The sequence below is a fragment of the Tasmannia lanceolata genome, unplaced genomic scaffold, assembly GCF_043159265.1.
Source record: "Tasmannia lanceolata isolate RefF3 unplaced genomic scaffold, GAP_Taslan_0.1 ptg000007l, whole genome shotgun sequence".
Classification (NCBI taxonomy): Eukaryota; Viridiplantae; Streptophyta; class Magnoliopsida; order Canellales; family Winteraceae; genus Tasmannia; species Tasmannia lanceolata.
The window spans coordinates 4742103-4755954 of NW_027518684.1; the positions used below are offsets into that span (position 1 = coordinate 4742103).

At 37.1% G+C, this 13852-nt stretch overlaps 1 protein-coding gene and 1 non-coding gene across 3 annotated transcripts; one reads left to right on the forward strand and one right to left on the reverse strand.

Annotated features, from left to right (window-relative positions):
- The first annotated feature begins 1724 nt into the window (after positions 1 to 1724).
- LOC143880838 (uncharacterized) lies at positions 1725 to 7000 on the forward strand. Of its 2 annotated transcripts, none has more exons than XM_077383814.1 (9): positions 1725 to 2033; positions 3282 to 3809; positions 4896 to 4961; positions 5050 to 5216; positions 5359 to 5524; positions 5757 to 5844; positions 5921 to 6327; positions 6420 to 6524; positions 6666 to 7000. In XM_077383814.1, exons 1-9 carry the CDS (start codon positions 1905 to 1907, stop codon positions 6909 to 6911), a joined length of 1902 nt encoding a protein of 633 aa, XP_077239929.1. In that variant the 5' UTR covers positions 1725 to 1904; the 3' UTR covers positions 6912 to 7000. The 2 variants fall into 2 exon arrangements, with proteins under 2 accessions (XP_077239929.1, XP_077239930.1); XM_077383815.1 differs by having other exon boundaries at positions 1727 to 2033; positions 5936 to 6327.
- Positions 7001 to 11111: 4111 nt separating this feature from the next.
- On the reverse strand, positions 11112 to 11185 carry TRNAV-UAC (transfer RNA valine (anticodon UAC)). Its single transcript has one exon. It is a non-coding gene; the product is annotated as a tRNA-Val (tRNA).
- Positions 11186 to 13852: the final 2667 nt, after the last annotated feature.

Here is a 13852-nt window from a genome sequence, read left to right on the forward strand (position 1 = left end):
AGTGGTCCTGCTCAATGTGTAAACCATTTATTGCATATATGCTTCCTGCTTAAGTTATGTACCCAAGTGACCAAGACAAGCCACCCCAATGCATGTATGAAAGCTAGGCGTGATGCCAGTTGTGTAAATGAAGAGAAGTCTAGTCTCAACCACAGCTGGAAACATTTTATGCCTACGAAGGACTAGAATATCACTTCTCCCTGCCCTTAGGATATATGAATCTATGGGATTGACGTTTCTACTTTGCTTCATTGGAAAAATATGTGTTCCATATGAAAAACATGTTACAGATTCATTTTAACTTGCCCAATAAATGTTATGAAATCAATCAATTAATAAAGATTTATTACATTAACTCTGGCTTTTATTACATATACAATAATATTTTTCCAATAAGACAAACCTCGGTTGTCAATAAGTTGGAAAGTGAACCTGACACATAATTTTAGCATGTTTTGAATTTAAATAGTAAATAGTTTCAAATATTATCTAAAGAAAATGACTCTGATAAGGGAATCTTCTTCCACCAAAGCAATCTGATTTTGACAGTAATAGATATGTGGTTTTTATTTTATCTTTCACAAGCAACGAGCTTTAGATTAAAAATCCAAATTAGGGTCTGTTTGGTTGCACAATATTTGTAGGAGTTTTGTGTGGTTTTTGCTACCACATCAACAAACTACTTTGTTTGGTTGCATGTAGAGTTTCAAAGTACCAAGAGAATATTGGACTTGTCTTATCCCTGTCTGGTAACATGTCATACCAGCAAGCTACTAGCAAAATTCATGTAAAAAGAGCACCAAAAAAGTGTTTTTTTTGCAAAATAAAATCTTATATTGATGCTATTATTTCTTCTTTCTCTCTTCTCAATGTATATTGGTAAAGGCATCCTATTCGCATGCCACTACTCTACGAGGTTGACAACATAACACTACTTAACACTATTCTACACCAGGTAACTAAGAGGAGACTACTTGGCTTGTCTCTCCCATGTTGACTATTACTCTATGAGGTAACTACCTGCAACCAAACCAAGACAACCTTCAACCCTAGAGATGCTTTTCCAAATCCGGATAAAATCAGCACTAATATTTCTTCTAAAATTCTTGCTTTGAGATCAAATCAAATGGGTGAAGTTGAAGGAAGTAGCAAGAAAACCCACTTCACTTTTAGAAAAACACTACCCCACCCAATTCCCAAAACTTAAAATATGTAGACAACCCACTTCCCCACGCTCCTTGAACAGAGACATTTTTAGATCCACATCAATAAAACTCCCTTTGAAAAATAGAGAGAACTTCACATCCATCAATCCCCAAAACAAAATAAAATAAAAATTTTCCTTCATACTCCTTGGTAACCCACACCCGCCAAAAAACTCACAGCCCAAACACTCACCATCATTTCCCAGAACCCAATGCCTACAACCCCTCAAGCCCCCATCATTTTCAGTTAGACGAGTGAAAAAGAAAAAGAAAAAGAAAAAGAATCACACTAACAGACACCCCCACAAAACATAAGTGAGAGGGGTGCATGGGAATCTGTGTGGGCCAACCTTTCTATCTCTGTCTTAAACCGTCACAGTCCCATGATTTTACATCACTCTTTACATTATTCAAAGCCATATCAAACTATTTAGCTATCAGTCTCTCTGTTTGATTTACAATTAATGGCATCTCTTTTAATTAAAACTTCTTTTTTCACCGTCATTTGTATTTGTTGGATGACACAGTGATATGGACTTGAAAGCAGCCATCTTTTCTGTCTATAGACACTGATGTCTGATATATGTAACTGTACTTTTCACCTATATCTCTTCATCTCTTTTAACTTAAACTATGGGCTGTGGGAACTGAATTCTTAGAGAGGATTACAATTTACAAGTTGTTGAGGTTTGAGGAGAGATGGGTTCTTTGCGTGGAGAAGTTATTAAGAAGGCAATGTGGCTTTATCCAAAGGTTTTGGGTTTCAATCCATCTGAAAGATGGGGGCACTCAGCTTGCTGTTCCAACAAAGTTCTTTATGTTTTTGGGGTATGTGGAGAAACCCATGAATTTATTTCTATGTTTCTTCTCATTTGATTTAGTTCTCTGATAGTTAGTGTTCTTAGTTTCTTTCTATAGTTAGTAGTAGTTTGTCTCTTCTGTGTTTATTTTTTTTTTAGTTCTTTTCTGTTTTTGTTTTCTTTTGTGTTCTTGCTGTAATATTTGTGGTTGATTTTCTTTAGGTAATTCTCATAGCATTATCAGTTCCGAATTTTCTTATATTATATATTATCATGTTTTGTGTTTTCTTTTTTTGTTAACATTGGCTTTGTTTCTATGCCAATATTATTGCCTGTGATATTTATTATCTTTGAGAATTTACAGAGACTATATATTTCCTTGTTTGATGTAAGTTGTGAATGTTTTCTTTCTTTTAAGATTTTGGTGTTGTTTTCTTTCTTTTGACAGGTTCTGTTTTTCTTTTGGTCTTCCAACTGTTTTTCTTCTTCTTTCTTTTCATAAGGTTCCAGTGATGTTTGCTCTAGGAGTTTTTTGGGTTTTCTTTAAGTCTAATATTTGTGTGTGATGAAGTTTATTCTTAAGGTTCCAATGTGGTGATCTTAGCTTTTTTTTCTCATGCTCTGCTTCATCTGTTATAGGGTTATTAGAGAATTTCAGGGTTTGTGTTCTATTTCTTTTGCTATTCTTTGTATTCCCCATTATTTGGATCTGTTTTTCTAGTGGCTTTCTGCTTCTTTATAATATGATGTAGATATTTTGGCTATTTTCTTCTTTCAAGAAACATAGGTGTTTTTCTTTCTCTTTTGATTTTAAATTAATGTCTAACTTGAGTTCAACATTGTATTTTTACAGTTCACTTGACAAGGTGCAAATATCTGTAATTTCCATTCATAATCCATATCCTTTTCTCACTTGTTTGGGTTCTTCAATTGTTTGTAGTTTCACACTATTTTACTTTTTTATACTCTACTGAGATTTTTCGCGAGAAACTGTTACTTTTTTGTTACTCTGTTAGTTTTTTGCCCTAAGCTTTCCATCACAAATGAATGGCGTGTTTTGTTTCTCTCATCAATTCATAATCTGGGTCTGGTTTCTTATTTTTTGGTAGACTAAATTTCAAAATCATTTAATGCCTCCCATTTGTTTATTTCTATATATCTTCAATCTCCTATAACTTTTTCCATGCATGTTTCTCCAAATCATTTTATACATATAAACTCAATTTTTACTTGTCTTTCCAACTAAAGAAAATCTTTACTTCTCTACCTATTTCAGGGCTGTTGTGGTGGGTTGCATTTCTGTGATGTCCTTATGCTTGATCTCGATACAATGGTCTGGAGCTCCCTTGTAACCACTGGCGAGCAACCCGGTACCAGAGATAGCCACAGTGCAGTAATCGTAGGGCACAAGATGATAGTCCTAGGGGGCACTAATGGCTCCAAGAAGGTAAATGTTCTCCACATATTGGACCTTAGGACAAAGGAATGGAGTCGGCCGAATTGTGAAGGAAATCCACCTTCCCCACGTGAAAGTCACTCGGCTACAGTCATAAGTGATGATAAATTAGTGATATTCGGAGGTAGTGGAGAAGGGGAAGCAAATTACTTGAATGACATACATATTTTAGACCTTACAACCATGAAATGGACTTCTCCCGACGTAAAAGGTGATCTTCCTGCACCAAGTGACAGCCACACTGCGGTTGCAATTGAGAACAAGCTTGTTGTATATGGTGGAGATTGTGGTGATCGCTATCATGGCAAAGTTGATGTTCTTGACATGGACACGCTAACTTGGTCCCGAGTATGCTTTACCATTTAAATATACTCAACTTTTTTTCCCCTCTGGAAGGTCATTGTTCTAGTCTATGTTGCATCAGTATGGGTACGAGGAATCTGACACTTGCAAATCTCAAAAAAAAAAAAAAGTCATTGGTTTACCAAAATATTTTAATCTATTCTCAAATTTTAATTATAATAAATAATATATTAAAAAAAAAAAATACGTTAAATAAATTGATTATGTTATTTTCATAAAACAACTAATATTAGGATGGATAAAACTCAAAACATGCGGTAAGTGTAAAGTTGTGGCAGTAGAATTCAGAAAACAAATAAAAGAGACCTAGAAGTGTCGCCCTGATTCCTAAAGCATTGGAATCTGAGACCTGTCCGGCATGGGTACTTCACCCATTCAGAAGAATCCGTGTAACATAGGTTTTAGTTCTACTTTGAGAGATACATAGTGCTCTTATGTTTAAAGAGGAAAATTGAAGATCTTGAAAGCATTGTCTTGTACCACATCGTTTTAAAAGATCTTGTCATTCTGGCAGCCATATTGTATCACTATTATAATTTTCTCATTCTTGTAATTAGTTAGGGAGATCATTATAGTTATTATCTTCTCTTCCAGCAATGAGCTAGACATTTTTGCAGTTAGTGAAGTACCCATGCCCTTCCTTTCAGTTATATATATGGTTTTTCTATTTGGGAATTTTTACAGTTATCACATTGTTTTTAATTTTCATTACTTGCTTACTTGATTGGGGATTATAGATGTACAAGATGCTTAATCAAAGTTTCTTTACTGAGTAGAGGAATGCAACCTCTTCTATATTGATGTTAAGCTGAAAAAGCTTCAGATCTCTTTTCCATAAGGGTCTAAATCTATTGCAATACAGAGATAGATCTGTTTTTTCACTGGAAGTTGACAATTAAGTTGATACTAACGTGGTGAAATTACACAAAAATAATTTTATTACACATTCACAAAGGGCGTCTGTTATCTAAATGTGAATAAATTCCTCGTAGAATATATAGTCGGACTGGTCACATTTATAACACTTGATTTTTAGCCCTTGTGATTTATATTTGTTCACTTGTTTTACAGTTGGCGATTCAAGGATCTTCACCAGGTGTGAGAGCAGGTCATGCGGCTGTAAATATTGGGACCAAGGCAAGACACACCTATTTAAAATTTGGACGTGACAATTTAGGAGAATGAATTCTGAAAAGCATTTTCCTGTTTCTTGGTTGTCTTACAGGTTTATATCATAGGTGGTGTTGGTGATAAGCATTACTATAATGATGTTTGGGTTCTAGACTTGCATACGTGTTCGTGGACTCAGCTTGATATATGTGGTCAGCAACCTCAAGGCCGGTTTTCTCATATTGCCGTATTTACAGGCTCGGACATTGTGATCTATGGAGGGTAAGTTTTTTATATAGTTAGCTTTTCATTATGACTACCATGACTAGTTTTAGTGAATGCATTTTTGCTAAATTTCTTGTTTTGGATTTTTCAATATTAGGTCCTGTTTGAAAATATTAATTCTTGTGGTATAAACTAGCAGATGTGGAGAAGATGAGCGCCCTCTGAATGAATTACTCATTCTGCAACTAGGATCTGAACATCCTAATGGCCGTTACAACATTTCCTTGTGCAAGATTTTTGGTAGCCACTGGAACCAGGAAAAACGAAGGTGTTTGAGAGGGATGGAAAATTCAGCAAGAGATGATGTAAGCCAAACAACTTTTAGATAACAAGCTTGCAAAACCTTAATTAGGCCCTGTTCGTTTAAGATTCTGACAACCGATTGTGAGTCCAATATTGAGTATTGGACTCAAATTTACATTTAATTTTGAGTCTAATAATCGACATAGGACTCTTAATAGGTTGTCATAAGATGAACAAGGCCTCCGTCTATTGTGATAAACATCAACTATTCATTCTTGTTTATTTTTATCACAGAAAACTATGATTTTTGGCAATGGAGAACCAAATCACAGAGTCCATAAAATTGATTCAGAATCAAAGCTCTCTGTTTTAAGTAGTTCAGGTTGGTCCTGATTCACACTGAATTTATTTCAATGATCTCATGACTGCATTAAATGTTTCTGATACATGACATTCAGCTATGTTTTTCCCAGGTAATTCGCATGCCAAGAGGAGAGCAAGCAACCCCAAAGCATGGCAGCTGGAATCAGAACAAGAAGAGCATTCTCTTTCACTTTCCCAACATTCATCTCCTTCTCAATCTGATCAAGAGCAGACCACAGTTCAAAAACTGCCCTCTACAGCTTCTGAGTCCATCATAGTTCCCCAACCCTTTGGTTTATTTAAGCAGCAGACCCAATGTCAGTCCAAGACCATACTAAATTACCCAATGGATCAGAGAAATATCATTCAGAGGACTGGTCAGGATTTTAATTTCATGGACAGTGAATTTCACAGACATCCAAAAACAGAACAGTTTAGGCAAGGCATTCAATACCCACCAGTGGATCAGAAGCTGTCACAGAGACCAGCAGTTCCTCCCTTGGTAAGATTTTAGCTTCATAGAAACCTTGAAATTCAAGTTCCATCTTTCTTTAAATTGTAGTGTAATCATATGACTATTCTGCAATTTTTTAGATTGGGGCTGATGTTCATGGTACAGTCGATGGAGCTTTCGATTCTGGGTATCTCATGACTGCTAATGTCAATGGTCAGACACTCAGAGGGGTCTTATTTACTGCAGTAAGCTTCTATAAACTCCAATTACCGAGTGATAATAGTATAATTTATGTAATAAAATCCAAACCAACACTACTTTTCAAAGCTAGTTGCGTGAAAAATCCCAAGTTTCGAAGTTCTTACGACGTTGTGTTTTCTGATCAGGGACCTGGTGTTTTCACAAGAGCAGCAGCTCTTGCACAAAATCCCACTCTAACAAGTCCAGTTTCCATTACTCAACCATATTCAAATCCAAATCATAATCATGGTAATCCTGCTTTTGTAAGACCTCACCGGCCACCAGCTGTACGAGCCACGCCATCCTTAGCCAATCCCACAGGGGTTAGTAGTGATCTTCAAGGCGTCGTTCTAACATTGGGAGGACCAGGAGGTTGTCACCGTGGATCGTAGAACAGAACAGACTCGCCAAGCTGATGAAGACTTAAATTACTCTCTTTTGTAAATCTCAACTAGATTGAAATAAAAGTGGTTTGACAGGTCATTGTGCATGAAATTTATCTGCCAAATTGTTAGTTAGATGATATTGTTATCTTAGTACCAATAGGGTACGTCTTAGCGGCGTTTTCTACTAATTATTTAAATTCTATAATGGATCCATCCACATTCTTATAAAGATCTCAATATGGAGTTTGTACCAGATACCTATCAAATTGAGTCAACTTATGAAACACCCCAAATTACCCTTACCAAAAAATTCACCCCTCCTTTTTAAAGGAAGGGCATTTTTGTCCCCTTGTTGAAATTAGATTAGGGCTCCCTATATTCAAAAAGCTTGAAGTTTGTTGCTTTTCTTATTTCCTCTTTTCTAGACCACTTGCTTTTCTTATTTCCTCTTTTTTAGAGTACAATTTTTTGCTTCAACTTTCCTCAATCTCTTCTCGCACTTGCTTCTCACTTTGGCAGCTATGTCGTTCCATTTTAAAAAAAAATTGGAATTTAAAAAATTTATGCACTTCAAGTGGTGAAGTTTATGTGGGACGTGCAAAGTGCACCAAAAAGTGCCACTAGCGCCCTGCTTCCCATTGCCCAAGCCGCAGAAGATGATCTCCTTTTATTTGCCAAAACCAACATGTGCTACAAAAACGTGCATCTCACTGGCCCCGAGTTTGGAGTCAATATACTACCTCATTGTCTTTCTTGACAAGTAGCAATCTCAAATCTCGGGTCAATGGGCTCCTTCATCTCTATTCTCTACATTTGTAGTGTATTCTTGTTTTTGAAACCATACATTCACAAGAGTACAACTATTCTAAAACGGGATTTGCTAGGGTCCATCGCAAAAGTCACCTCGTGAATGAAGACAACATCTTTTGTCTCTATTCACGAGGTGGCTGGTCTGACATGTAACAGACCAGCCGTGAAATGCCTTTTGCGATGGACGCTAGCAATTCCCTTCTAAAACATTACTTATGTTTCAACTGAGAATAGGGTAAGTGTAAAAACAGTTCTATCAACTGAAAATAAGAAAAGTGTAAAAACAGTTCACTCTTAATATGTAGGGGGGGTGTATTGTGACCCAGTTGTGCTTATGCTTTTTCACCCCTCCCTCCCGACAAAACTTTTTCGTTGGTTTGAAGTTTGATGTTTGTACAACTCACTAAATAATAGAGAAGACTAGGAAGAGGAAAATGTCAAGCAAAACGTGGGCAATACAATCTTGGCTTCTGCACATCCAACGATTAAGATTAACTGATGCAAGACATTTTTTTTTTACCACATGTTTGGATCATCAAATTGGTTAATACTATCCTCTTTTTTTTTCTTTTTTTTTTAACTTCTCAAGTCATCCATTTTACACCTCTTACATAGTATGATCATAAGAAGATGAATTTTAGGGCACAACCTATCTATGGTCTACTACAGGGACTAACAAATAAAGGGTTTAGATCATCCAAACAAGTGGGTCCTCTTATACTTTTTAATTTACATATTATACGAAAGCGGTGCATCGAAACAATGGATGATCGAATGGGTCGACAAAATGAAGATGATCAAATCCCTAAAATAACTACCTTGCAACTTGCTCCTATACACCATAAAATATATGTATCAGTTAACTTAAGGGACATGGTCATAAATTGAAGGTCCCTCTAAATAGAAAATAGAATGAAACAAGGAGGTTGTTCCACTTCCATTTGGACTGAGTGTGCCGACCAGTTATCAGCCTTTCAGTCTTTTGTGAAGGTTTGAGATTAAAAGACATGCTTTTTAACGAGATTAATCTCGGCCCTTTACTTTTAGTGAAAGGCTGATTTGTTGGCTGACACATTTAGTCGAGACCCGAGGTGAAACTGCTTCGTCCAATTATTATTTTTCTCTTCTTTTATAAATATGTAATTTTAGAAATAATTTTTCCTTTCAAACTTTTCAAGAGAATTCCTGCAATCCAAACACACAACCATATTTGGAATGTAGGAATTCTTTGGAAAAGTTTAGGAAAAAAATCCTGAGATTTCTTCTTTTTTTTTTTTTTTCCTGTTTTGCACATGAAGGAATATCAGCTTGAAGCAATCACAGAGGGACCTTCGATTTAAGATGATAACCTTCTGAATTAACCAAACTCATATTATGTAGCTCTAAATCATGGAAAGGAAAAAATGGAAGTTATATATCAGGCCCTCTTTCTTACTTGGGCAGCCTGCTCTAGTGTATCTATGACTCCAGAGGGGCTTATGTACTTCAAGTGCAAAGAATTCAACAGCCTGATTGCCATGTACACTGGAGCAGGCTGTCCCATTTTAGAAAAATGAGTGAATTTATCATTTCGTGAAAAAAAGAGGAAAAGAAGAAGAAGAAGGGGTGCAACTTGGGCTGGGTCGGGTGGAGCTTTTGCTAAAAAATGAATTGGAATCAACCTGAACCCAACTCGATTTTAAGATAAGAAGAGCTCGACCCAAACTCCAAAAAATCGACCGAGTTGCACCCTTGAAAAAAGTTCATAGAAATTTTCCATCAGTAATATTTTTCTTGGCATTCAAACAGAGCCTTAAGAAAAGTCTAGAAGGGGCCCACAAGTGCTTTTAAAGATTTCGAATGACAATCAAAAGTGACAGATTGAGTGAGGTGGTGAGGGAGGCATAAAGCTCCCGTGCATCCCGCGGGGTGTTGTAGCTCTGTCTGGGAAGAGTCCCCATCGAGCTGTGAAGATTAGACATGTCCCTCCTTAGCCAAATCACATCACTTACATCATATCTGACCTCTATGCCTCTCTCTTTCTCTCTCTTTCTCTCTCTTTCTCTGATTCCTTTCCTGCTTTAATTTTCCGGGGAATGCCACTCTATAAATACTTCCGTGCATGATATGACACTTACCTGTTTGCTAGTATAATAAAAAGAGCAGTGATACATTCACCCGTCTCCGTGATGAATTCACCCGTATTGTTTTCAAAATGGACCCTACAGCCCACACCATAGGATGATCCAAACTGCCCATTTGATGGGCCACAACATAAACAGGTTGTGCCCCAAAAAATCATTACCATAAGATGATTCTAACCCTCCGATCTAAAGAGGGACTCACATTATGGAAACTCCTATAGATTGGACGGCTAGGATTATCCTATGGAAATGGATGGTTTGGATCATCCTATTGTGTAGGCTGTATCGTCCGTTATGAAAAATACGGGTGAATTCGAGGGGGGTGAGGGGTGATAAATTCGTTAGAAGTCTTCTACTATGCTTTATTTGCAAAAGCTCTAGTTTGAACATTTGCAAACAGAATCATGGCATTTGGGTGAATTTTTTGGTCACGACCCTGACCAGAAGGCACTAGACACACCGCATACCTGCGAGGGGGAACTCACAGACATGCAAGGCTAGAACATAGAATGCATTACTAACTTCCATAATAACATTTAAAAAAAAAAAAAAAAACGTTTATCTTGGTCTTTGATATTGAATCCGCAAATGAATGGTTGTACGTTGCTTCCGCATTTGAACTAGTGACTGTGACACTGACTGGTATGTCAAGGTACACATGAGTGCGGAACCTTGGGATATGAGTTGGGGCATGACACTTGACCATTGAGCAAGAGGCTCAATCCCTAGTTAGTGCAATTCAGTATTTAAAAACTCTATGACGCGGAATGCGGCTGAGAAAAATTCTTGTCGACTTGCCGCGGACGATGCCAAGAACACTGTTGATGCGGTTGACGCGTTCATAACTCAGGAGAGTCAAAAGAGTTTATTGACTCTGTAGAGCAAAATGCGGAACACGGATGTGGTGTTTTTAAACCATTGAACAAGGTAAAAAGGAGTCGACTCGAGCGAGTTCCTTGTCGAGTCAAGGAGTTTTTAAACACTGGTGCAATTATAAAGACATGTGCCAATATCACTAGCCTTTGGAGAAACCCATCTGATTTTTTTGGAATGTCTGATTGAAAAACTCATGTATCTTGCATTTTGGGTTCTCTATTTTTTTGTTTTCTTTTTTTAAATCAGCTTTCTCTTGAGGTATTTGCAATTTTATAAATAAATTAATGCAAAATGTTCGGCCAAGAGGGGGTGTAGGATGTCAAAATCACGTCAACAGCGGGGTGCATTATCCTAAGGGGGGTGAAAAAAATGATCTCCCATCAAAAATTATAAAATTTGATGCTGCCCAGGTTCGAACTGGGGACCTTCAGTGTGTAAGACTGACGTGATAACCGACTACACCACAGCACCTTTGTATGTCTAATTTGTTCAGATTACTATATATATATAAACATATAATACCACTTAGTTTGCCTGTTCTTTCCTTACGCTTTTCTCATAGAATGACTCATTTGAAACTATGGTCATTACAAGCACTCTCATGTAATATTTATGAGCTTCTGTATCGAAATGTGAATAAATTAGTGTAAATAATGCAAAAACTCATCTTATTCCAGTTAGGCACTTAGGGTCACTTCTCTTTATGTATTTGAGGCAGAATTCCAGCATTTTTTCCTGTTAAAACCTGGTTCACTACATGTTCTTTTGTCTTCATTGGATCAAATTTTCGAAAATGAGAAATGACATGGTTTCACTTACATTTCTTTGTTGGCCAAGTAGTCACTTCTTAATTTTCCACAACTTAGTCTTCATCTTCTGGTGTTAGTCTTTCAATCCAGTACTAGATTTTTAAGTCATTACAATAGTTATTTATTATCGCAATACATTGTCACAGCTTTTCTTTCAAATCGAATAGTATTCTTCAAAGTTATATTGTTTGGCATGTTGCACTTTTGGTTGCAGTATTCAACTTCCATACTTGAAAGAGCAACACACTTTTGCTTTTCTTCTTCTTCTTTTTCGGTTGTTGTCCATGAGATCAACTTAGAATCAAGACCCACTGTAAGACCAAGTGCTTCTCATATCATCTGATCCCATAATTCATTAATCTTCGGGCGTATTTTAGCACTCTTTTTGCTACACCAAAGTAATATTAATAGGTGATTGAAAGACAAAACATGCATGCATCCGTAGGGAATAGTCCCAGCCTAAAAATTGGGGTGGGGATACCCTATGTCATAAGAAAGTAATATTTACTTGGACTTTGCATGAATCTAGAAAGTGAGCCTACATTAAACATTATATTAGGCCTTGTATGAGTCAAATATACACCACAAGAAATACAATAATTGGCGACAAACGAAATCCATCGCGAAAAGGCAAAAATCCATCTTTAAAACACTATGGCGACAGAAAACTGTCCGTCGCAAAACAGAGGCATAGCTAGCAAGGGTCATAGCGACGGATGGTTCCATAAATTAAATGACTTTTTTTATTTTTTGAAAGAATTAGATTTATCTTTTATCGTGACATAAACATTCCGTCGGCAACCGTTCCTATATACTATTTTGAGGAATATTGATAGATGCAAGGGTGCCCTTCCGTAGAGAGCCGGAAAAAACCCCTTGATTGGATCCACGCCATTAAGTAAAACCGAATTTGCTTTCTCAACCGATTTAAAGAGGGTACCGAAAATGATGTGGATCCAATAAGGGCCCTTTTCTGGCTCTTTATGCAAGGGCGCCCTTGCATCTATCACTTCTCTACTATTTTATAGCGACAAATATTTTCGTCACATTGAAAATTTTCTTAAAAAATATTTTGGCTTCTAACGATGATTACTTCCTCGCAATTGATTGATCTTGTGATTGTTAAGCATTGTATAGCTAAATTTTTTTAAAAATAAGATTTATATATAGCTTGGTTCCATTTGACAAGAAATTCCAGGCTAGTTTTGCTGCACCTATATAGGTCACACTACAAGAAAATGGGGTTTTAACCGCCAATCATGAGTGTGCTGCACCAATATAGGTCACACTCCAAGAAAATGGGGTATTAACCACCAATCATGAGTGTTGATTAGACACCCCATTTTTGCTTGCTTGGCTGATGAGAGCCAGTGGTGGTCAACTCGATGATGAGTCCGCTTGTCGGTAGGAACGCCTTTTATATGCTTGCAAACAATACCCTATTTCGGACCAAAACTCTATTTTCAAAACCAAAAATTTGCGGACTCCGTCGATAAAGTAACCATACTCATGTTTCAAGGTCAAAAACACTCTTCAAAACAAAAACACCCGAGCCCTGAGCTCACCTGGCCTCCCATTGCAAAACTGTTAGTGTATGCCGTAAAAGCCAATCATACTCGTATTGAACCTTAATTTATAAATGAAATTCATGACATCTTATTGGGTACTGTAAAAGGAATGTGTGATGTGCTTATGTTAACACATGTTTGTTCTTATGTAGCATTGTAGGAATACCATGCGCATAGATTCATAGATCATAAGAGGCTGGGAGATGATATTCAGGCTGTTTGCAGACCTTAAAAGTTCGTGGTTGGGGTTGAGACTAGATATCTCTTCTTGTACACAACCAGCATCAGCCTTTGTCTCTCCATACACGCATTGGGGTGGCTTATCTCAACCACTGGGGTAGTGGACTCTAAGTAGGCAAAATCAGTGTAGTGAATGGTTCACGCACTGAACGGGATCATACTAGAATAGCCTGGGACAATGAATAAGTATAAGGGTATTCCATCCAGACAGGACCCTTTATATTTTCTTAGACCCTAGGGGTCATATTGGTCCGTGGGCTCGCCTTATGGTCTTTGGGTTATAGGGTAACATACGAGATTAATAGTGATGCCTAACAAGGAATTCTCCATCTCTTTAGAAGATGAAAGTCACTTAAAGTTTCTGCCACAGCAAGGGACCGGGTGATTTTGATAAATGGTTTTTTCAAAAGGTTTTACAAAATATACTGATATATTGAAAAGAAAATTTACAAATGCATTTGCGGGCCCAGTCTTGTGGACTGGAAGGTATACCTTAGAACAGGCCAAGGGGGTAGTAAGTG